We start from the raw sequence: 25,669 nt of genomic DNA, 5'->3' as shown, positions 1-25,669 counted from the left end.
TGGGCAGGGTGGGGAGTGGGAAAAACTGGTCGATGTCAAAACCAAGTTAAGAATCTTAGAAAAGGCTTAAGGGAGTGCACATTGCATCAAAGAAACCTTTGTGATCCTAATTTGCCTACTCAACACCTACTCTTTACTCATACACTTAAAGAATTTTCCCTAGAGGGTACAACCCATGAAAAATGTTACACATATGTTCATCTAAATACAATTTACCCCTACCTTGCTGCCATAACCTTGCAATAAGTGCAGCATATATTGATCTACTATGTACATCTCTGAAGCAGGGATGGAATCGGTTTCTGGATTGAAGCCAGCCATGTTTCCCAGCATGAAGCGTAGTGTATTCCGAAGCTAGGAGCAAACCAGAAAAATTAAACATTAATGGTCTGCACTTCAGATGAAACACAAAATGATAATATCCGATAATGAACTAACTAAAGCTGGCTGTTCTTCAAAATAATTGTTTGAATAGTTACAAAAGCACCACAAAGAACATATGCCAAAAGGACCTGTAGAAAAATAAAGGAAGGACTGGCTATTACCAAAGCATGCTGCAAAAACCCAGTCTTTTCCTTAGTGCATTTTACTATTTGATCCACAGATGTAAAAAACAGCAGTACCTACCTAAATAAGTTTGGAAAGCTTTCTTTACTCTAAAGCCTGAAAAGCTTTGCAATGAATTCTACTCAGCCAACACAGAACTAAACATAAAGAAGACCTGTCATCAGAATGAAGAGCGTTAGCATATGTGGCTCTTACCTTGTTGATGTCATCTCTTGCAGCATTAAGTACAACAGGCCCAACCAGCACCTCAGTAAAAACATTTGATTCTGCCACCCACCAGCGGAGAACATCAGCACCATATGGAGGATCCCTGGTGTGGTCCTAAGCAGAGACAGAAACGCACATGAGTGAAACTGCTGGGGGTGTCCTGCAGCACGGTGAGCAGTGCAATTCCATGTTGCCAGTGCTGTGAACATACCTGTCAGCATGCCCAGAAGGCCACTGTATTTGGAGGCCTTCACCTTCTTTTAACAAGATTTACTGTTAAGCCAGGGCTACAACATATACTCACAGAAGCCTGTGTACAGGCTATGCTAGAACTCAAGTAAGCTGAGATAAACTCATCTTAAAGCCTTGAATTCTTTGAACACTTAACATTAAAATCTAAATGTTAATATCTAAAGCTACATACTTTTTTCCCCTTCAGACTGTTTTCCACCCTGTTTTTACTCTGAAAATTGCTTATCTCCTTTTTTTGAAGAATAGAAACTATTGTGTGTTTTATTGAATTATATATAAGTAAGGTTTGATTCTTTTGTGCAGAGTTGCAAAATCTGCTCAGCAGCCTCAGGAAGACCAACAGCAGGACTGGGAAGGGAAAAAATTCAGAGCATCACCTGCGATGCAACGTCCCTGACCACAGGATGAAGGAAGTTTCCAGTGTCAATAAAGAGCCCAGGCCAAGAGCAGATTGCTGGGGTATGCTAGGCCCAGCTTGTAGGTTTCAGTCAGTTTGAAAGCAAAGGTTAAGTAATTTTTTTTAATTAAATTCTCCCCCCAATCACTTCATCAACACGTTCCCAAGTAAGAAGGGACTGTTCTACACCTTCTATATAATGCCTTTTCTATTCTTTTCTTTTAACACATAACAAAGGTGTTGGGGTTTTTTTTGGCACTACAGCTGAAGTAAAACGACTCAAGGAGCCAAACGGAATTACAGTGCTGACAAAGTCTTTAGAAGAGCCTTACAGAGTTCTGCTACAAGACAGCTGTTTAGAGGAAAACACACCGGCAAGACAGCTGCAGAATCTGGTAGTGAAAAACTGTAACTAGCAATTCAAAGAAACTCAAGAGTTTGAGACTTACTTCGCCTCCATTGATAACTACATCAGGGTCAACCACATTGCCAATAGATTTAGACATCTTCTCCCCTTTCTCACCAAGGGTAAATCCATGAACTACCAGAGTCCTGAAGAAAAGATTTTAGTGAAAACAAAATTTCAGTGAAAAGCTACGTTAGGAATAGATTTATAATGAGGATATCTCCAAGTCAAAACACACAGAAACCCTCTGTTTTTGTAAGCCTGAGGCTGCATCCATCGAGTTCAACCGACCATGGATACGCTGTACTACCATCCAAGTAGTGCATACAACTTTATTGTCCTTGTATAATTTTGCCATGTGGGCAACAGATCGTTTGCAAATATCCAGGGCACACATACTTCAGACAAATTAAAGACTAAAGTATTGTTTACTCTTTAGGCCAATACATTTCCCAAAATGTCACAGCCTCCTTGCAACTGACCCACATTACCCTCCCCTACACTCAGCTTCCAGGGGACAAAAAGGCTGTCACAGCTCCAGTACAAGACATGCACACAGTGACTTAAACTCCTCACAGTCTAACTCCGCACAGTCTTACTGCCCAGTTAATCTCCCCGTCCCCCCTCATATCTAGTTTAAAGCCCTGTCAATAAGCCCTGCTAACTCCTGCCCCAGAATCCTTTTCCTTCTCTTGGACAGCTGCATCCCACCTGTCCCATCTGTCGCCAGCAGACCAGGTGCCTTATAAACCTTGCCATGATGAAAGAACCCAAAATTCTGACAGTGGCACCAGTCTCTGAGCCATGTGTTAAACAGATATGTTTTCCACCCTCTTTCAGTGTTCTTCCCTTCCACTTGAGGAACTGATGAAAACAGACCTGAGCTCCCGAGCCTTCAATTAGCCACCCCAGTACCTTGAAGTCCTTTTTGAGTGACTTAAGACTTCTCTCTGCCACCTCATTGTTACTTGCCTGGATAACCAACAAGGGGTAGTAATCAGAGGGCTGCACCAGAGCAGTGACCTTCCTTTTAATCTCTAACTCAAGCCTCAGGGAGGCAGCAGACCTCTCTATGGTATGGGTCTGGTCGACATACGGGCCCCTCCATACCCCTCAGAACAGAGTCACCCACTACAGTTACCCTCCTTTCCTTCATACTTGAAGAAATCGCACTACAATCTAAGTCGTGTTACAATCTAATCCAAAAAACCCCCCACCTTTACACCGAAAATGTAAGAACATAAATCAGATACTTAGCAATGGCTTGATTTCTCATTTATACACTACTGTTTACACTATCAAAAGCCTGATATTTAATAAATGAATGAGCAGTGTGTCTGCAATCCACACTTACTTATATGGTGCTTTTTTCCTTGCTGCCACACTAGTTAATAGAGAGGATTGAAACCAACCTCCCAGTTGGTCTTTTCCTTCAAGGTATGTATCTGCTCTTTGCTCTGAACCTTTAAAAAAAAAAAAAAAAAAAGTATTTTCTTTAAAATAGCAGCCTATATCTTCAAACAATTAATACACTTAATAGAAAATCTCTGAAAGTGATTAGTAAAACTTATTCTGCTTTTTAAACTCAGTAGATAAATTACTTTTATAAATGGTGTATGGTTAGTTGAACGTGATACAAATGATTCATTAGTATCACGATTTTTTTTTTAAATCCAAGACTCACTGAACTCCAAAATTTAACGAATAAGCTTGCTTTCTCCCACACAAAATAATACATTGTGAAAACAGAAACTATCAGACTCAGAGCACTTTGTAAGAAGTTCTCAAAATACTTTCCAAGTAGTCCTAAACAAACTGAAGGAACCAAGAAAATATCACATACTGTGGAATTAATAAAAATCTGTGCTACAACCTGAAACTTCACCAGCTGGGAATTACTCAGGATACATCTCACACATGTAACGTGCCTGTGCAAGGCATCAAGTATTTTCAGAGTAGACCAGGAATCTTTGACAGTGACCGCAGCTCACCCACAACAGAATTTATATTTCTGGTCACTGGTGTCCCAGGAAGATTAAAAATTTCAAGAAAGGGTTAGGACAACATGAGAAACAGAAAGCCTGTTGTGGGAGAGGGGTCTGGAGGAGTCTGGCTTGTTTAGCTTATCCAGGTGAAGGCTGAGTGGAAACATTATTCCCTGTAAATACACAAAAAAGAGGAATGCTAGAGAAGAACAAATGGAGCTAATGAGTATTGTTGGCATCAGAGAAAAAAAATGGGCTACAAGGCCCATCGACTGGGTATTAGCTGACTGCACATTAAAAGCAGAAGAGCAAACCCAGCTTTTCCACAGGGTTGAAAGAGGGCAACAGAGTTTTAATGGCTTTACTGGTGGAATTCAGGCACTGTACAAAAAGGTACAAGACTTGTTGACTCAAAACGCCCCTCCTCAGCTGAAACAATCCCAGACAGGTCACCATCAGAGTGAGAACAGAATAACGTGGAGCACAGCAGAACACGCAAGTCAAAGCGTACAAATGTGCAAAATTATAAACATATTTGGCAGGAATTTAGTTTTGATTCTAAAAGTTGGTGGTGTAGTTTTCCAGATATTAAGACAAAAGTTCCTCTGCTCCATTTTTATCTGCTAGCTCCTCTTATCCTCTTCCTAGGACCCCTGAGACAATGCTGCTTTCTGCTGCTGACACGATTTATTTGTTTAACTTAATGGAAGTTTCGATATTTAGATCCATCCTGCAATAAAAGGAAGTTCAACATTACAAAGGTCAAGACCATACAGTTCCATTCAGCTAGCACAGGAAAAATGTGTGGGTGGATGCTATGGTTTTTAACACATTTATTTCCTCAAGAAAATCTACAAAGAGTTTTTGTGTTAAAAATAGAGTAAGTAGGGCCTTTGTACTATAGAGTACTCTATAGAGTACTTTGTATTATAGAGTTACTTATAGAGTAAGTAAGCCTTTGTATTAACAGACTGAAAAAATACTTGTGAGGACAAGATAAAACCACTGGTTTTAGAGAAGTGAACTTTTCACAGAAATGCTAGTAGTTACAACTTATAGGAGAGAAGAATTTAAACAACTGATTACAGACAGAAAACTGTACTGGTCTTTTCTGACAGGAACTAGTACACCTGGCGGGCTGGCTAATGTAGCTTCCGAAGTTAATGGAAGCCTGAACATTTTAGCTGTAAAACGTTCTGTATCTGTAAAATACAAATGCAGGTTTTGCATCTACAAAGCCTGCCTTTTAAGTGCATGGGTAGCTCCCCTACCCCAGTTTCATTAAAATTGTGATGGCTATATATCTATTAACTGGAACAGTGCGCACCTTTCTTTATAAATGGAAGAGTATGTCCCACAACCCAGAAGAGGCTTTTCAGTTGTTTATTTTACGCTGAAGTATAGTACATAGGTCGTTAAAGAGTATTACAATTTACGATCCTTCTGGTTTGGATTTCAAGATTCCATATCTTTGATCTTACAGACTTTGACTTTTAGATTAAACGTATTGTATTTTAATGCCAGGAATGAATCGTCTAAGATAAATTCAAGTCTCTCAAGTCAGCACAAAAGTTTAAACACTTAGATAGGTAAGTTGTAAAATAATCACATTCATTCAGTTAAATATTAGTCAATAAGATAGGGAAAAAAAGTTATGATGTTGAAAATTACCATCATTGCAATACAAAACTACAGGCAAAAAGCGTGTGACTTTTACCAATTGGTGTATCACATCACAATAGAGTCTGGAGTGTGTTCTTATATGAAATACTTTGAAAAATAATCATCTCAAGGTTGTAGTGCAGATAGCACTCTGCCCATAAGGAAAATGTCAAGACCTGTAAGAGAGTTTTAAGCCAGAAAAGAATTCTCTAAAATGGACAGCTACTGACATAAGCACTATAAAAAGGCTGAACAGAACTGAACTTCAAAGCAAAAAAGAAAAAAATAAAAAGTCCTAGGCACCACAGCAATGAGTATTCAAAATTAGCAAATGCTTTTGAACAAAATTTTGCCTTTACCACACCTTCTTGGAGACAGTGTGTTAATACTCTTCTAACTCACAGCAGAACTGTGAAAATTAGTTTACTCACGTATGAAGCATTCAGACTTAAATTTTAACACTACATAAAGTAATGTGGAACCAGTTCTTTCAAGAAATATCTGAGGCATGTGTAGCAAGAAAGAAACAGGATTAGATGGCACAACAGTAAACTGTTCAGTGAAAACAGTGTTAGGCAAACAAGGCATTAACGAAGCAAACAGTATCCCCAGAAAACTTCAATGGCAGTGGGTTTTTCAGAGCATGTTGCACTTGTGGATCTGCTCCCAATGGTGTAACAGAATTACTATTTCTTTTACACACAAGCTAGTCATAACTGTAGATTTTTGTGACTATGGTAGCTAAATCTTTGATCTTAGTGTGTAAGTCACACCTTTCTACTTGCCACACTGTTGATATAGAATGGTTTGGTTAACTTGTCGTTTTAGCTGGAAGTGGTACCTTTGACACACCTAGTCTGAAAAATGGAAGCCAAATTTAATTCAATGAAAAAAGAGCAACTTTAAGTCATTTCCATCAGAACTATGCCCTGTCTCTGGTAGGAAATGCAGCAGGGCAAGTGTTAGAGATACAACTGTGTTCACACAACCTATGATTTAGGGCACTGAGCTTGCCATCACTAAGCAATTCCTTTTACCTGTTCAAAAACCTCATACTGCAGAATATCTCTCTCTGATTTCTCCTCCCCACCCCCTTCCAAACCTACCATATTTTTTGAAAGCAACTTGTGTGGCCATCAGCTAAAGGGATGAATTTTATAACTGCTGCATCTCAGTTGGACACAGCTGGTTCAAGTCCAGTGGAAACTCAGGCCTAAGTTCCCCAAGTTGCAGAGACCAACATTTTCGTGGACTGGAAATGGCAGGGAAATCTGTAATGCCTTTTATTCTTGCTGGTTACTAAGAGACAGATCACTGATTTATAATTTTCAGTAACTGAAATTCATGGTAGAGTGAAACAGTTATACACATTAGTCTCACAGTTTTAGTCATCTATTATATCCTCCAGTTACCCTGAAACTAACTCTCGTGGTGCAGAAGAACCACTTCCATGCAGGACACTGTCATCAGAAGGGAAGCGATAACTGCTGTTATCACTGATCTCCTGCTACAAAACGAACAGACTGCACTTTGCAGGTAGCACGCCAGCTTCCATGTGCCTCTGGGCTTTCATGAGTTTAAGCCACAGGAAGTTCTCCTTCCTGTTGTGACATTCTCTACGAAATTTTGGATTGTTCTGTGGATTTCAACCATTTTTCCCCAGGAGTACTTTGGAAAAGAATCCCACCAGCCTGTTTGCAAGCCTTGCCAATTATTTTTCTTGACACAGGAAGAAGTTCTGCAAAAAGTTTTAAAAGCTGGAGTACATTGGGAAATGCAAGACAACACTACTAATTCAACAACTTCTCTTGCAAAGTGCATAAAGAGTAAATTAAAACAGTAATTTCATATGAATCACCGAGACTGTATTTCCACTTCTGGAAGTGGCTGGGGAGCCTCAATTACACAGGGAAAAATGTAATGCAACTTTTGTGTAATTTCTGAAGATAAAGAGGCTTATGAGATCCCACTGGTTGTTAGTACTTCCCCCAACTTTTGAACCACTGGGGCCACTCCAGTCACATCAGACAGCAAAAGATGCCTTACACACACCAAGTTCCAGCAATTTTCATTAAAATAGATGACTAGATGGAGAAGAGGAACTTTTAATGGTTCCATGAAAGAAGTCTGTACTGTGAAAGACCTGACATTTAGACATTGCAGAATCCATATAGGAGCCTTACACAAATTAACAGTGAATCAGGAGTCTTGATTCTGCTATCCCTTATTAAAAACAACATCCTTCCTCTACACAGGATTAAAAGTAGGTTTTGCATACTGAGGAGTTAAGGCCTTAAAGAATTCAAGTATGTAACTGTGCATAAAATACCACTACTTTGCTATACCTTTCAAAACCAGACCAGAAAACATTTTTAAAGAGTATGAACTTTAATATATGTAAAGGTCTTCTAGAAAATCAATGTTTGCTGATGATACTGTTGCCTGACCATGTTGCTAAGAAATAAAACCTCTGGTACTAACGTGTTTTATAATTCAACAAGATTGTTATCACGCACTTGTGTACTGATGGTTTAAAGTCCAAGTGACTTGATGTATGAGACCAGACCCCTCCTTTAGAAAGGACTCCTGACTTTGGACTATCCTCCAGGCAAACAGTGGTATGTATATTTTTTATATTTTTAAACAAATATATATCTGCTACTTGATGAGTAGCAACTACTGGCAGTAGGAGCTATAAATAGCACATAGCAAGTATAAATATTTTAAGCCACAATATACTGCTTTAGTTACTGAAAGTAATCAGAAGTGAAAAAGCACACCTACACTGTTGAAATCGTAACTTAGATTCAGCCGCTGATCTCAATTTTGTCCTGCTTCAAATAGCACCACAAGTGCAAACTCAAAATTGTTAACTGAAAATCATTTAAGTGCTACCAACTAGCAGCAAAGTACTTTGGCTGTTTTTGTCATGAAACTTCTATACTCAAAATATGTTCCACTTAGAAGATACATGGTATGCCACATGGCAAAATCAGTCAGAATAGAATATTAGAAAAATCTCAGCTTCAACTATGCTGAAAATGAGTTTGCCAATATTAAACCCTTATCTTTACAAGCAAAAGCAGTTTTACAAGAAGTCACAACCGGTTAGCTGCTGGCATAATCTAACTCAGTTTTGCTGATACCAACACCATCATGCAAAACAGTTATATTTTGTTCTCTGAGTATTTTTAAAGAAAGATCAACGTGCTAATTCTGTACCTTCCAAAACATGAGCCCAGGAAGTTCCACTGTCAAACCAGATGTCTAGGACATCCCGTCCCTTGACATAATCCAAAACATCATGACCACCAGCCTATTGGAAAAACAATTATTAAAACCAGAATACTCCGTATCATCATCAATGCTTTTCAAAGCTAGAAATAAAGTAGATTTTGTTTCTGGACCAGTTTTGTATAGGCTCTGCTACCGACTTTTTGAGTGAACGCAAAACAATTTAGATCATTTTTCACAAAACAGAACCCAAAACAGAACAATGAAAAAATGCCCAAAAAAATGAGATGGCAGAGTAACACTACACTTTGTGTGCTAGCTTAAGGACACAATTATTAAAAGGAACAATAAAAAGTTAGGAAGAACTAAATAAAAATTCTAATCTTCTTTAATGATACAGACTTAATATATATTTGGGATCATAATTTGTTTAAATAGGATGTCACTTTCCTCTTCAACTAAAAAGAGGAGGACGGAGAACTCTGCCACAAATTAATGGCACAAATGTGATAGTGTGTATTTTGCCCTACTCAGATCTCACTTTCTGAATATTCCTTTCATAGGATACCTTCTCATGAAGGTACAAGACTGAAAAGGATCGTGGGAATATATGAAGGTTCTATATTATTTCCCATCACTGAACTGTCCTGAGCACTTTCTGTATTTGAAGTCACAAAATTACCTTTGCTACAGCCTCTTTTGATAGTAGTTGTTCAATAGGAAGGGTCCACCATGCATCTGTTCCTTGCTGCTCCACTATTTTGATAACATCTGTGATAGTTTCACTGGGTTAAAAGGAAAAAAGGAGTTTATGAATTGAGGAGTTAATCGTACCTTTCTTCAAGTATCGCAGATCCAAAGTGGTGAGATAATACTGATAAAGACATTAGGCTATTTAAACCTGTGATCTTCCAGCTTCTAATCCACACAAGACTCCACAGAGCTTTCTGCCTGTATTAAAAAGACTTCCTGCTTTTGTCTTCGAAGATGGGTAGGGTTGTGTGAAACCTGGACATAGAGAAACCCACATGTATTCCAAATAGCTTTTTCTGCAAATGTTCAATAACTGGACACTCAGAAAAGATGCCAGCAGATTGAAAACTTCTAAAATCCATTTCACTTGCTATTTCTTGACTATGAATTTACAGAAACTAAACAACTATTTCCCCCAAAAATATTTGCTCTTTTTGACAACAGGCTTATTTGCTCCACTGGATAAAGAGAGCTTGAGAACTCAGGTGGAAATGGGAAGTTAGGAAATGCAGGATTTCAAATAACATACAAATATATTATACTTCTGGTTGCTTTAACTCTCCCTTTTTAGCAATATTTTTTTTTAAATGGTAAGAAATATATATATAAATATATTAATCCCAGGAATACGGGAAAATGAAACATCAGTAGGAGTGATGTAAACATCCATTCAACATACACTCTGAAGGCAATATACGAGTTTATATGGCATAGCACCAACCAGGACAAAGGTCCTGAAATAAATAGATACTACAGAAATAAGAAAAATTAAAAGATTAACTAAGCATTTTTTCTGATGTGAACAGATAATGCAACCACAAGGCGTGCAGTTCTGTGCACTATTTATGACACATTCAATCACTGTCCCCAGCAGGTAAGGCTATGGGGAATTGATTTTTAATATCATTTAATGCCAAGTCTAGACATAAATTAAGATATCTTAAAAGACAAAACAAATCCCATACACTTTGTCTTACTGACTCACTTACTAAATAAATTATTTTTAAGATGTCTGCTGTATTTAAGGAGTACAGCAGATCATCACGACCTGCCAACTTCAAACTAAAACCACTGTGTTACCCAAGCCACCAGAGATTTGTTTTTAACTCCAGAAATGAAGATTTAATGAATTAACTAACTTCTTGACACAGTATTGCAAAATGGGGGAAAAAAAAAAAATCTGGCATAATTATCTTGAAAACACAAAACCCAGACGATCTAAGATCTAAATTCATAAGCATCACCACTTGGTTTTGTATTTGGACTTCAGCACAGTATTTTTTCTGCACCGCTAGTAAGTTGAGCTACATCACTACAACATTTAGTGAACTCTTATGCACAGAGTTTAAGCATGAAAATCCATGTTCTCCAAGAAGATGTAGAACAAATTATTACTTAATTACATGACAAGATGCAACAGTAAGAAGAAAATGCAGTTTTGATCTTGATTGTGGGAGTAAAATTGCAATGAGAGGCAAACAGTCTTGCATTAATCAATCAATCAATCAATCAATCAATTAATCATTTTACTTTTCAAATTAAATTCCCGTAGAACATCCCAGTAGGTTTTCCGGAGAGAAGTAGCAGTAGCAGTCACAAAGCAACATCCAGCTAGCATACCATTCTTGCCCTTTCAGACTAGAATGGGCATCATTTACCTTCCAGTTTAATGATGACAGGACACCATTTATGGCTTTGTAATATATCTGCTAACATTTATCCTGGTAAAACAACATTTAGTTTCTGAATGGTATCTTTTCCTTTCAGAAATATTTACACAGAAGCCTATTTGCCTATACTTCTAGTTGTGAAGTGTTACTTCTCCAAGACAAAAGCAAACAACTCCAGTCCTGGCAGACAGCTGATAAGTATTCCTTATACCTTTCCTCCTTCAGGCTGAATCTCCAAATTCAGAAAGCTCTCAGAAAAAAAAAATAAAAAAATCAGTAAGCCAAGAAAAAGTTTGTTTGTCTCAGCCCAGATTCCAAACTATTCCCCTGAACTTGTGTCTCTCTTGTGGAGTCAGTACCTTCCACTGAAGAGGCTGGCTTTACACCCAGACCTTCAATGATGACACAGACCGTAGCACCTGGAAACATTTTAGAGAAAGCAATACACAACATTATTTTTCACTCCTTGACAACAGAAGACTCCATCTTTGATTCTTCTCAAATACACTATCCGTGTATTTTTAAAGACAACTATGGGTAATCAGTTATCTTCAGGTGAATATTTCAAGATCTCTGTCCACATTCTCAATGCCTTCCTGTACTGGCCAAGCCTTACCCATGGAAGTCACCAGCAGAAGACAGTAGCTGAATTAAAAAGAGGATGATTTACACTAAAACATGCTTATTACCACATCAAATGTTAGTGCACATTGAGTGTTTCATGGAAGAAATAATCTGGTGCTCAGCTAATGGCTCTGGCATCAAATTAGACAGAAAACTTTTCTAATCAAGAATCATACCCATCACTAGCAAAAAAAAGCTACCAGTATGCCCTATAAAGCAAGTAGAAAATTTAAACAGGAACTAAGCTTGTCTTCCACATAACTTTTCCATATTGTAAATATACTTCACTGGAGAGACATAAACTTTAGTGATGAATTAATTTTCAATCTACAGATTTTTAAAGCATTCAACAGGTATTTGATGATAGAGATTTTTAAAAGGTGATAAATCCAGCTACAGACCAAAACTAACAGCTACCTTGGACAACATATAAGAATATGCTCTTAACAAACAATGTTTTCCAGAAACTGTCTGGATTCAGTTTGATCACAGCAGAAATTTCAGTTTTCTGACACTGCAACTGTGAACTGCAATGACATCTCTCCTCAATGGGAGAGATAAGAATTAAAGTCAGGGCTATCACACAAATATTTGGAGAAATTAACAAGTGGGGGGGGGCAGGACCTGAAACTGTGTTAGTGCAAACTGTATTACATGTCATGAGGATGAACTTTTCTCCTTTCAATTGGAGGTGGGAGGAGAGACAAGAAGGAAATAAAACTTTGCTATCAATCTCCCTTGGGAAACCATAAAAAGACTGCCTTCATAAGTACTGCCAATGCTACACAATAGTTGTCTACCATTACAGATACACTATTACTACAAAACGTACTACAGACTAATCCTTTACCAAGCGTATTGTCATGCAATGCAAAGGCTTATAGTGTTAATTTATGAAAAGCAGAACTATTTAAAGGCACATTTTCATGACATGTGAACTAACAGATACCATTATGCTACAGATAAAAGTTTTCAGACAACTAAAAGGTCAGATTTGTGTTATCAATCACTTACAAGAAATAAGATGTCAATGCCTGAAGTCAACTTGTTATTGACTAATATTCTCAAAATTCTATCAGTTTCAAATCAAGTAAAAAAAAAAAAAAAGAATTTAGCAGTGCAAGTTTTTCTCTATTATATTAAGTTTCCCTACAGATTATAAGTGAACAGGCAAGTATTTTATAAGAGTAGATAGATATAAATGGATATAAAGAGGGTAAGACCAAAGATTTCCAGGATACCATTTCAACATGCTTTTTCTTCCTACAGTTTGAAAAACCCAAGACAAACAAACAAAGAAACCCACCCTGCTTCACTGATCTTTTCCCAGGATCCTTATGATTTACAAGAGAAATGACTATTTAAGGTATCTGCATTGTAAGGAGGAAGATTTTTGCAAAGTACTTTTATGTAAGGTGCAAGTAAAAACCACCTTTCTCAAATAACTACTCATCACTTTATAATCTACAGGCTTCAACGTGAGCATGATAATTCACCGAGTTAGCAATAAACACCATTGTAAAACTTTGCCCTGTATTCATACCCTATCTAGAGAACTTGCATTACGTGTCACTTGCTACGTTTTGACACTGAAATCCCTACTGCAATTCACGCTACCACGACACCAGCCAATCACTCTGAAGTCTGATATTGATTATGCTGAACGCTTATTTAATGTGTTAACAGAAATTAGGAAGCATTAAGATATAGTCGGGAGGAGAAGAATACAGTGCCTGATGTTCTCTCAACCTCTTTTCAAAAAACAGTACAGAGGGAGTTATCTTCTTTTTTATGTGAACATTGATACTGCAGCAGTAAGTATTTCAGTTATGGTAAGTTGCTATTGCTTACAAGTCACTGAAATATCTTAATATTTTAAAAAGCAAACTAGAATTCAAGGTAGACCTACTTCAAAAACAGGCTGGATTTTCTTTGTCAGAAATTCAAGTTACTTGTCAATCAAAGTCACAGAGAAAGGGACAAAAGTTCTCAGAAATTAGAATAATCTTTGCAATAGTAGTTATTATTACCAATATCTGAACAGTGAATTTGTAAAGCAGTTATTGCATGAGGTCAGATTAAGGTATGAATCTCACATTTATTACCTGGTCTGAGCTACTACTGGAAATATAAATCTCTGGTTTTACTTTTGGAGCTCGCTCTTCTCTTCCAGAGTTACAGAATTTCCTAGAATTAGAATTGTTTATCTCAAAATCTATTAAATTTTGAAAGCTGACAAACAGTATAATTGTTTATTTGTGCATGTATTCTATTTAAAGTCTTTTTTCTCCACTTAGGCAGAAAAAAATCACACAGAATCTTACCTCCATAATCTTATTGAAAATGGAAATAATTTTAAAAAATGTTCTCTCTTTTCTCTCTCTCTCTCTCTCTCTCTCTCTCATATAGAGTTTTGTTATTTTATAATATTTTTTTAATTTCTGATCACAGTATGATGTGGTATACTCCACATGAAGAATCTAATCATCAGTAGTGTATTACATTTGTAACTATAGACAGCAGTGTCATATAATCAAATGTATTACAGGGCTACAGGAGGCCACAACAGCAAACAGGAAGACTCACAGAGATCTTGCATCAAACTTGTTGCCTACAAGATCACAATCTAGTTCTTGGCTTTCAAGTTAGAAAGACAGGATTGTTGATGTGGGAAAAATATTCTGTTAGAGACTAGCAGCTGCATCTTGAAAGAGCAGCATTCTGCAGCCCTTCAGATGACAAATTCAGGAGAAACTTTCACTTACAGAGGGAAACACAGCAGGATTATTTTTTTTTTTGTGTGTTTTTTTTAAATTTTTTTTTTTTTTTTTACAGGTGATACATAAACAGGATAACTCAAGACTGATCATTGGTGCTCTCATATGTAACAGCAACTCCATGTGGACTACACTGACTTCCAGTGGAGATGCTGTTACTTTTGATAGCCACTCAGAAACTCCAGAGCAGCACATTTATCCATCATTCAAGGTAAGAAAACAGCTTTTGTTTTGAAATGCAAGTTTACTGTTGTTTTAATGATATTAACTATTCACACAATCTGAATATGAAACTTAAGTGTTAGAAATATGTCATCAACCTATTGTGATATTTTTCAAAATCATAATGCAAATGCAACAAAATATTTAGCTTAGCTGTTTATTTCAGTAAGAACTGGTGTCCAGGAAAATGACCTATGAATTGACAGTCTGCTTTCTAAATTTGCCTGTCATTTCTATAGGCCAGTATTCTGTGCACTTTTCCTCCTTTGGCTACAGAAGTCTGCTACGGCTAACTAAGTATTTAATGAGTGTTTTACGCTTTTTCTTTGAAAATTTCACTTCTACTTAAAATATGTTAGAAGAGTGTTGACTATAAATGAGCATTAGAAGCTGTCAGTCAAATGAAATAAAATCTACTTTTCAAGCATACTGGATACATCTCTTTTTTTTTTCCCCAGATAAATTCTAACCAAACCTGACATACTGTCCCTTTGTTCATTCACCTACACATAAGCGTGACAGCTAGGCCAATACTTACACACAAAGGTTGAGTTGTCCAATTGTTTCAGAGTTTATCATATCAAAATTCTGATTGCCACACAGCATACAACTCCAGCAATAATCTCACACGGCTCAAGCATTCACAAAAGACATGCTTTGTAATACAGGTCACTGGCTTTCAAGGTAATTTTACTATAAACTAAAGGAATTGCCATGCATCCCTCCTTCCAAACACTTTCTGTACCAGCTGGGTCAGCTCCTCTACGTGCTGAAGGAGCTACTGCTTCATGGTGTCCTTCACGTTTGACTGCCAGCTGCTCAACTGATTTTCATCACGCTCTTATTTTGTTGTTGAACTACGTATTTAACAATCTTAAGCAAGCACAAGTAACACACTCAAGGCTACTCCATAGATAGGCTACAGTAAGCACTTTTTTCCTGTGAGCATACACATTTTTTAATATGGTAACAACTTTTCCAGGTAAAACGATTTTACACCCCACAGAGCCTCCATCCATTTATCTCCTGGTGTGCGTCAGCATTATTCAGGTACTATAAATGACTACGGTTATCGTGGTCTTTTCTCACAGTTATTGCTTACTGCAAGAGAGTCAAAGTACATATCTGTGCACCTACACACCCAGTCACACTAGGTGAAGCTAAGGACTAACTGCTTAAAGTCCATTCCCTGCTCTCCACACCCTAAGCCTCACCTACTACTATACTTATGCGCTTAGTCCAGCCTCTGGAAAACATGCTGGACTCTGCAGCATATTTATTCAACACCAGAACAAAAAAGTTCTGCAACACTACTTAAGTCCATCCCAGCTATGCAGTCTTACTATCCATAATGAATGTGCACAAAGAGTTGTAAGGTTAAGATGTGTAAAATGGAGTTACACTACTATATCTCAAGACAGAAAACAATTACAGAAATGAACAACAAATGTGGAACTCCACAGTACTATTTTTATGAAATCATCTCTTAGAGGATATTTACAATTGAAAACCTGTTTCCCAAACGGGTAAAAGCAGAACTCTATTACTTCTTAAAAGACAGAAAGGGATCATATTTGATCGTGTCTTCTTGTTTTAAAGTATAGCTTGGATTTCCTCTGGATTACATTGTCTGGAATTCCTAAAATGCAGTGATCACAGTATCTGGATACTATTAACCAAAAAATGGCAGAATAAGGCATTTGAAGCTCTAGACATACCAAATCAAAGGCCACTTACTTACATTTATTAAGGCTGGCTCTTCAAAAACACTCCAATTTTATTTTGAAACAAAGTGCAGACATTTATTCTGCAACCAATTTGGTTATTCCACTTCAGATATCTCATTGTCACTTAACTGCAAAAAGCTATTTTGACAAAAATAACTGTATTGTTCAATTTACAGTGCTACAATTACAGCTGCAATCCAATCTATTCTAACTACAACTTGCATTTTACTCCTCTTTTAAATGTAAAGGCCAGTGACTACTGACAGCTCACTTAACTTAAAGATGGGGGATGAAAGCAGTAATTGCTATCAAGGGGACTTTTCAGGTAAGTTAAGTATCTAAGAAAATTGACTCCTACTTGCATACAATTTACCTTCAGCGATGAATTTTTGATTGTTTTAATTTAGAGCTGAATTTGTTCTGTGCATAAACAAGTAAAAGCATGTATTTATACTTAAAACAGAAGTTTTGTAATATCGTATAACTGCAGCACAACAGACAGTGCTCATTCTTTCAATTTTCAGTATATAAAGCCAGACTAATACCTGTTTATCAAGCATTCTCCTGTGTTCTTCCGATAAAAAACAGGAATTGGCACACCCCAACATCTTTGCCGTGATATACACCAGAACGTCCTTCTGTCCAGCATTTCGAGCATTCTGTTCACTGCAGATGTAGGAACAACCTTCACTTTTTTCAGCACTTCCTATAAAGTAGACAGTGAACTGTTGAACACACTTCAGCATTCAGACAAACACTGTTTATGCTACCAGTAAAAAAAGATACAGGTCTACACTCCTGCTCCCAGTACTGACTAACATTCTTGGGCAATTGTCATATTTACTTTGTTTACTTAATTGCATGTCAATAACATACTTAGAACACTGTATATGCTGTACATTTGCCCACAGAGCAGCCAACACTTTTTCGCCAGCACTGATTCTCTAGCAGACATTCCCTAAAGTGAGTTAGAACCGGCATCAGTACCTCTATCTGAAGTTTTAATAGCTTTTTGAGTCTTGTGCTGTTGTCTGCTTTGAAATCCCATCTTATTACATACTGCCTGTTTTACAGTGTGGACTACTGCTCACTCTCAACCCTGCTGAGTAACCATATCTTCTTTTGTTTTAGATAAAAGATGAATATGGAATAAACACCTCATGCCCTAATTGGAATAAAATCACTGTTACCCAGTTACCCAGCCTAATATGCTGGTCTGAGTTTTCTGTGTGGATGTACATAATTTCAAAGAGCACTGTATTTAAAAAAGAATAAATAAAAAATTTGAAGTTATTTAAAATAGGACTGTAACAAAATTAATAGAGGAGCAAACAAAGGTGGCTGGCCATGCAAGGCTACTGTAACAACAAAGATCTGATTTAATTCCTTGAAACATTGTATCTTTAAAAATATTTTGGGGAAAAAAAATTCAGTAGCCCTAAGAAATTTATACATCTCCTGTAAATACAATGAACAAATGTATCAGTCAGTATAATTTATCCTGGATTATATCAGTATCAACAAAAACCCAACAACATTCATCACTTCTATAAATAACTAACACTTTTCAATGAGTATTTGTAAACCCTAGAGAAGAACGTTGTCCTGGTTCAGCCAGGATAGAGTCAAGTTTTCCCCAGCAGAGAGAGAGGGGGAAGGGATCTCCAGCCGGGTTATTCATACCATGCTGACGTCAGGTCCAGGGGCAGAACCTTTTCCTTGCTCTTTGGCGGGCTCGGTGGGGAACCTTTCTTTCTGTAAACCAGCTAGTGGTATTTCTCTGTATATCGTTTGTCTTGTTCACTGTTATTGCTGTTTATTGTTGTTACCATTGATACTGTTGTTGTTCAGATTGTTCTATCACTCTGTTATATTAAATTTCTTGTTATTTTAGCCGGGGTCTGTGTCTAACTTCCAGCCCGACCGGCGCGGGTGGGGGAGGGGCAACAGCAACGTGCTCTCCGATTCCGGCAAGGCTTAAACCTTGCACAAACATATTCTGGAGTGAGCTACAGCAAGATTGTATAGCATCAGCTGTCTTTAAATGTCCTATAAGAAATCAAAACTGTATACCTGTGCTGCAGCCTTCACACTTGCTGTGTTTACAAACCACTGTTTGCTGGCACGAATAATCATTGGTTTTTTAGTTCTCCAGTCGTATGGGTAACTGTGCACATATTTTTCCTCTTTCAACAAACTCCCAGCTGCCTGAAGCATCTGAATGACTGAGAGAAAAAATGAGGCAAGATTAAAATCCCACTTGAACATACTGCTACTTTTAACCTCAATTCATTCCTTCCCATGATCAGCACATAATAATAAGTGCCTGTACCTCACCCATATTCAAAATGCATTTAGTTCATATGCACCCTCAAAATATACCTGCAGGATTGTAACTGATAAAGTAATAAACAGTTAAATATCAAATACTCACCAGCTTCATTCCCCTCTTCAAGGACGTTCTTGTTTTGAAGTTCGGGACCTGCAGCTTCGGTAAAAAACCCACCTTCATCCACAAGGCAATCCTTAAAATAAATGTTAATTGTGTCAATAAAATACCATGTGGCAATTAATTACCTTTTTGGTATTCAAAAATGAGTTAAGTACTCTGCTGAATAACTACTTTTCCGATGAATAGCAATGTATGTTATATTTAAGTACACTTCAGATTTAGTGAACTGCAATTTACTATCTACCAGGCAAGTGAATTTTACATATCAGAAGAAAAGAGCACTGTTATGTTTGCAGATATACCACAACTGTCTTACATCTACTCATTTGTTATTATTTTAATTACTTTCCAAATTAACAGTGAGAAACAACACCCCAAGAAAAATCCTACCTTCCAAAAAAACCCAAAACCAAACAACCAGAAATATGAGTATAACCACGTTTTGGAACACCTCAAGGGTCACCTCTTTAAAAACATAAAAAAGAAACAGAATACCCTGCATCTTCATTTCCATCAAACACACTGATCAAACATAACTGAACTGTATTTACATACGTGTTTAAAAGAAGCTTTGCTGAAAAAGAATAGAATAGTAACACTGACCTACATAATTGGTGATTTACTTGGTCTGCAAGATACAGCTTTAAAAAACAATTCTGAGTACTGAGAGGCAATATCTGAGAATTGCTGTCTGTGATATCCTTTAGAAAACAAAAACACAGAGAAGGTTCTATACTACCACTTCCCTGCAAGCTTTAATTAGCAGATGGATGAAAAACTTCATCCTTTTATTTTATTACACACTTTTTCAAGGTTAGTCCTGCATTCTTGCAGGCCATCAGTGATACTCACACTTATCTGAATGCTTCAAAAGATTTTCAAGTTTTATGCACAAATTACAACAATCACTTCAGTGGCACATGATCAAACCGTTGCAGGAAATCAAGAGCAACAGCTGAAAAAATAAAGTACCGTGGGTAGCTGATGGTGAGAAGCTACACTGTAGTCTTCCATACCATGAGCTGGGGCTGTATGAACTAATCCTGTTCCTTTTGCCATTGTCACATGATTTGCAGGTAGCAGAGGAGAGACTCTGCCAGGAATTGTGGGATGAGCACAAGAACCATCTGCCAAATCCACGCCTGGGGGTGAAAAAAAACAGAAGAGAAAACAGAGAAACGATTCATGCATTCAGTTTCTTTTATCAGACAGCAGAAATGGAACAACTGATCAGCAAGTGTATGCACAGGGTACTGTTCAGATGTACTCCTGCTTTTATCTTGTTTGTGGGTTCCCGTTCAGAGGCTTTCAAATTCTCTGCATTGTTAATCTTGCACACACTTTTTTTTGTTTTCTTCTTCCTTTGAAGAAAAAGCTTTTCTTCTACCTTAGACAATGGTATTCTGTTAGTAGGGACATTCCACCTAAAGACACTCCACACATTTGCGTTCCTGGGAACCACTATCTCAGTGTTCTAGAAAGAGATCTCAGTAATGACTTAGTAGGCTAAAAACCTTGGATTTGGGATCTATTCCTAGTTCTGGCACTAAATACTAGTATCACCATGAACACATTTAAATTCTCTAAATTAGATACAAATAGAGTACGCCATGAATGAAGCTAGTGACAATTTAAGACTAAAAAAAACACTGAAGAAATCTTAGTAGGAAAGCTCTGCTGAAAGTCAAGAATCGTAGTGTCGTGACAAAATGGCTGTCATTGAATGCTTTCCTCCTAGAAGGAACATGTTTAGGAACTGCTGTCAGACAGTTAGGTACACAGATAGAGAAAGCTAACAAATATAACTATTTACTGAATATATGGGAATATAAAAAGAACAGGTTCTAATATTAAATTTCTTTTCAAGAAGGTCCAACTCTAATGGTGTATGTGATCTGCAAATCATGTGATTCAAGAACGTCAAACCTGTGAGAACTCCTCCAGGTAACTTTATCATTAGGTAAAAACAAGATTATTAAGCAGAGAAACAGATATTTTTCCCCTCTGAAAAAGAGGGCATGGAAACACCTAAACGACCTGAAAAGAAAAAGTCGCAGAATGCACCATTCTCACCTCCTTTAGATATACATATTTCCAGCACTGAATTGCTGATAAAGGCAAATTAATAAAGTTCACAAATGACACATTAAATCCCAACCCATGACACTGAATGATAAGTTTGTCTATTAAGAAATATCACTGTGCAGTTTGTTAGGATGCAAACTTAACCACTTTAGTTTGTCTGTACAGAAGACAGTCACATATGATGCCCCAATACTCTTCACGGTTACGGTGAAGGCTTAAGACACCTATGAACAATGAGGAACTTGAAAAGTAACATAACCACAGCTGATAGCGCTACTGATTCTGCTGCACTAGGTAGTTTCAATAGTTTTTGTAGAATTTAGCAATCAGGCAGTCAGCAAGTGTACTTGTAATTAGCCCCTTGTTCTCATCAGCAATGGGTGAGAAAGACACAAAAAACTGCATTCAGTGTAACTAAGATTTTGATACTGAACAGACTTCCACTCCGTTTTCCAAGTGTAAATCCAGATTTTAAAATACTTTGAAATCTATGGATGAAAATTTGAGCTACAATACACCAATACTAAATCTGACAGACTACTACTCACCTTTGTATTATTTTAGTGAAGCACATTCTCAAAATATAAACAAGCTTAGTAATAAATCAAAACTGAAGCTGTTTTCAGACACCTGCAAGCGGATTTCTAGGCAACTTAAGACTAACAATATTAAAACCTACCTTTACACGTTGACAAAACCTCAAACTGCGTGTCCAAAACAGCAGCTGTAGATTCCACTCTATCTGCAGCTAGAATGAAGTATTCACCAGTAGTTGTACATTTCACAACTGAATATCTACAATGCAAATACATATTCATCATACCAAATAATTAAAAATACCATAAAGCTACAAATTGTTTAAATGCTCCATCTCTAAAAGACAGCAAAATGTTTTAAGAACTACTTGTCCAATTCACTCTTAAAGCTCAAACAAATTTCAAGATAATGCAACATCAAGAAGAAGAAATAAATTTTTAAAATATAAAAATGAAAGCAGAAATTAATATATTGAGACACAGAACGAAGCTTACAACTGTGTCACTTAAACCAAAACAAAACCAACACACAAAAGATGCCTTAAATAAAATGTAATGGTAGTCCACAACATTTTAAATTTGCTGATAAATATTGATAAGGACTGACACAGATCACTGAAACAAGTGAAAGACACATACGTTGAATCTGGCATGTAGCAAACTGCTTGATTGGCTGGCACTGTCCAAGGTTGTGTGGTCCAGACTAGAACGCTAGCAGGGGATGATCCATCTACAGATGCAAATTACAAGTACTTTACTTACAATTGTAACAAAAATAAAAGCTATCAGTCTTACAATCTATACAGAAGTCATACCTATCATAGAAGTCAGCTTAGGTGGTGACTTTAATAGGGGAAATTTCATGTACACAGAACGACTGACATGCTGCTCATTGTATTCAAGCTCTGCTTCCGCCAAGGCTGTTCTGGGTAGATACCAAACATAAGTTAACACACTTGAACATGAAAAGCTATCGATAGCCTTGCTGAAATTTTGAAGACAAAATAGTAAGTTGATTCTTACTTTGCTGAAGGGGACCAGAACACAGGTTTATAGTCCTGATAAATGAAACCCTAAGAAGGAGGAAGAGAGAGAAAAGAAAGTTAGAAGAATCAAAATGTCTAACAAATCAAAACAAACTTCAACAAGAGTTCAACATACCTTATCATACATTTTATAGAAGACTCTCAGCTGGTTTGCTTCATACTTCGGATCAAATGTACGGTAGCAGTTAGCCCAATCTGCCATCACACCCCAACGAATGAAGGCAGATTTCTGTTTCTCAATTGCTTTTTCTGCAAATTCTCTGGCTGAAGGGAATAGTTCCATTAAGCACATGGTTTAGTCCACTAAGGTCAATATAACACCATTTAAAATACTGATGTTTTTCAGAAAAGCCTGAGCTGAACATACGGAAACTGTGCACTATTTACTGATTATTATGGCTGAAAAAGAAGTATTTCAGATAAGTAGTTACATAAAATAACTGCAAAGAGTAAAAAGATCCAGAAGCAGCACTTTTTGACTAATACAGGGATATAAAGCACAAAAGTCTCTAGAATATAAACTTTCTTTTTAAGGAAGAGGGGAAAAATATAAGTATATTTATTTATGAAGAACTACTTCTCAAAATGCATTCTCAAATAACGTAAAATATGTAAGAGTGAAAATCAGCCACCTCTGTTGATGTTGATCTAAACTTTTCAAGGCATGCATCTGAAAATGTTAGCCCATTTCACTGCCACAATTCCAAGCTAAAGCAGTTTAAATTGCTCATTTCAAATACTTTTGGAGCTGAATGTTGATGTATTTCGATATATATGGTATTTGAAATTATTTCTTCAAAATGGTTTCCAGATAATGCAGACTTTCTCTGAAAGGACCACCCCTACAGTTTTGTAGCATTGTGAAAAATACAGTCAAGAAATACATTCCTACTGAGTCAAGCTGTCCTGATGAAGCCTGATTTTTACATGCATCTTTTTAGCTCCTGATCAAATTCAGTCTTCAAAAACCAAAAGAATGTTTATCTGATAAATACCAGTCTCATGCCACTGCACAGTTAAGCAAAGCAGAAATTCAATCCTCTGCCCTTCTTTTGTGTTTTTAAACCCACGGTCAATGCTATGCATGTTCATTACAGCAACAAATTAAGCCTGTGTTCAATTATCCCATAAGATTACACTGGACTCAATCTGCTTGGTCACATAAAATGTCACCAACAGACAACAGAAAAGCCCACAATAAAGAGTAAAAGCTATATATAAAGCATAAAATACAGAATATGAGTAGGATGTACAAATACTTAGGCCAACTTTTTCTATAGATACTACAAACTGCAGTTTACCTCTCTGTCGAATTTCCATTGGTGAAAGATTTTCAGCTCCTTTGACTTCTGACAATGCCTTCAACTCAATTGGCAAACCATGACAATCCCATCCTGGCACATAGTGTACTTTATAACCTCTCATCACATAGAAACGATTAGTGATGTCTTTCAAAATCTGAAAAGACACACAGGTCTGTTATCACTTGAGCTCCCCCATGTGGAATAGTTACATTATTAAGATTCTTCTATTAAAAAAAAAAAAGTACAAAAGGCTGCATGATATATTTACATTTAAGACTGTGCATTTTGGATTTTTCGTGTCCATCATTTTGCCTTTTGGCAGAACCTAAGGGGACCTCTGATCAAAGGAACTCAAATTCACTATAACTGAAAGATGCAGTTTATAAACTTGGAAGACTTGAACAAATCCTACTTGCTCTCATTTTTAAAACACTGAGCTGGATCTACAACATTGGCTTAGTGCATATTTACTGTTTTTTGACATAAGTGACCACCTAACCAAAACCTGTTATTTTCAAAAGTCCAGGCTTTGTCACTAGTACTGTAAGATGTTGTGGGTCACATTTTAGTCTTTCCTACTTTGTAGCATATATAATGCTGTCTTTCTCAGGACTGAATCTAAACATATCCTAATGTATTTAGCAGTAGTATTTCAAAGCTGAATTTCATATTGTAAAAGCCATCAACATTTAGTCATTGTGGTTCCACTGAGAATACTCAGATAGCAAGAGAACAAACTTAAAAAATACCCAGAGGAAAAAAGAATAGCAAGGCACAGCTCAACCATGCATTACAGTAATGTTATTACATATGCACACACAGAAATAGACATTCACCCACGTGCATCTAGACATTCACCTATGTGTAATATGTTCAATACACAAATAAACTGTGCACTTAATATTGCTTAGGAATTAATTACAGGCTAGACTATCTAAAAAGCTATTCTCTTTCTACTAAAACATTCAGACTCATAAATGAACACTCAGAATATACGTACCATATTATATGGTATTTATGTCACAGTATGGGATCTGTGTCACCATGGCATCAGAAGCTACATAACCATATAGTTTGCTTTTTAAAAGCCCCGTCCACCAAAATATCAAACACTAAAGTGTAACTGATTTATATGGAAATGGAGAACACACAGCACATTATAGGAAGTGTTCATGACTTCAAAACTGGAGAGTATGAACGAGTAAATATTTACTTTATTTAATGCATGGCCAACATGAGGGTCTCCATTGGCATAAGGTGGTCCGTCATGCAGACAAAATTCCTGTTTTGTTTTCCTTTGCCTTTGCCATGAATACAGTTCCAAAAAACCACATTTCTGTAAAGACAACAAGAAAACACCTAAATCATCACAGCTAGGTCTTTGCACTTTCAAAAAGTCTGTCTGGGTTTTGGCTAGATGGTAAAACATATAATAAAAGCAAACAAACAAACAAGCAGAGTTAACTTTTCTAACTCTGTAGCAGATTACACTAGTAGTTTAAAAGTAATAAGAACCTAACACTATTAGTCCGGCTCTCCACTACCAGGAGGGTCGTCACTCCTTCTCCAAACAAAACTGTAACAAACTTGAGAGTATCCCGACTATAACTAACTAAAGATCCCGAGCTCTTCAACCATCTCCGAGAGGTACCTGCAGGCGGCCCGGCCAGGCAGCCGCGGAGGCCCAGACCTACACGAAGGCAGCCCCAGCAAAAGGCGGGCCCCTCAGCCAACCTCCGCCCCCCCCCGGTGCCGGGGCTCAG

At 37.1% G+C, this 25,669-nt stretch overlaps 1 protein-coding gene across 1 annotated transcript in view; it reads right to left on the bottom strand.

The window, feature by feature from the left end:
- Nucleotides 1–25,544, bottom strand: part of IARS2 (isoleucyl-tRNA synthetase 2, mitochondrial) — a 29,253-nt gene extending 3,709 nt beyond the window's left edge. Inside the window, exons 1-18 of the mRNA XM_026844635.1 lie at nt 25,520–25,544; nt 25,120–25,319; nt 23,904–24,060; nt 22,718–22,866; nt 22,580–22,629; nt 22,372–22,481; nt 22,196–22,286; nt 21,700–21,815; nt 19,908–20,077; nt 18,918–19,008; nt 18,557–18,708; nt 17,029–17,189; nt 9,393–9,495; nt 8,699–8,792; nt 3,184–3,292; nt 1,873–1,975; nt 763–888; nt 223–354 (exon numbers count right to left, since the gene is read on the bottom strand). Of these exons, the coding sequence (XP_026700436.1) occupies nt 223–354; nt 763–888; nt 1,873–1,975; nt 3,184–3,292; nt 8,699–8,792; nt 9,393–9,495; nt 17,029–17,189; nt 18,557–18,708; nt 18,918–19,008; nt 19,908–20,077; nt 21,700–21,815; nt 22,196–22,286; nt 22,372–22,481; nt 22,580–22,629; nt 22,718–22,866; nt 23,904–24,060; nt 25,120–25,319; nt 25,520–25,544 (2,139 nt within the window). The remainder of the gene's footprint in view (nt 1–222; nt 355–762; nt 889–1,872; nt 1,976–3,183; nt 3,293–8,698; nt 8,793–9,392; nt 9,496–17,028; nt 17,190–18,556; nt 18,709–18,917; nt 19,009–19,907; nt 20,078–21,699; nt 21,816–22,195; nt 22,287–22,371; nt 22,482–22,579; nt 22,630–22,717; nt 22,867–23,903; nt 24,061–25,119; nt 25,320–25,519) is intronic.
- Between the last annotated feature and the right edge of the window lie 125 nt (nt 25,545–25,669).

This window comes from Athene cunicularia, assembly GCF_003259725.1.
Source record: "Athene cunicularia isolate RWA chromosome 3 unlocalized genomic scaffold, athCun1 chr3_part1, whole genome shotgun sequence".
Taxonomy (NCBI): domain Eukaryota; kingdom Metazoa; phylum Chordata; class Aves; order Strigiformes; family Strigidae; genus Athene; species Athene cunicularia.
Note: the sequence above shows the minus strand (reverse complement) of the source record. Positions and strands in the feature narration are given on the sequence as shown.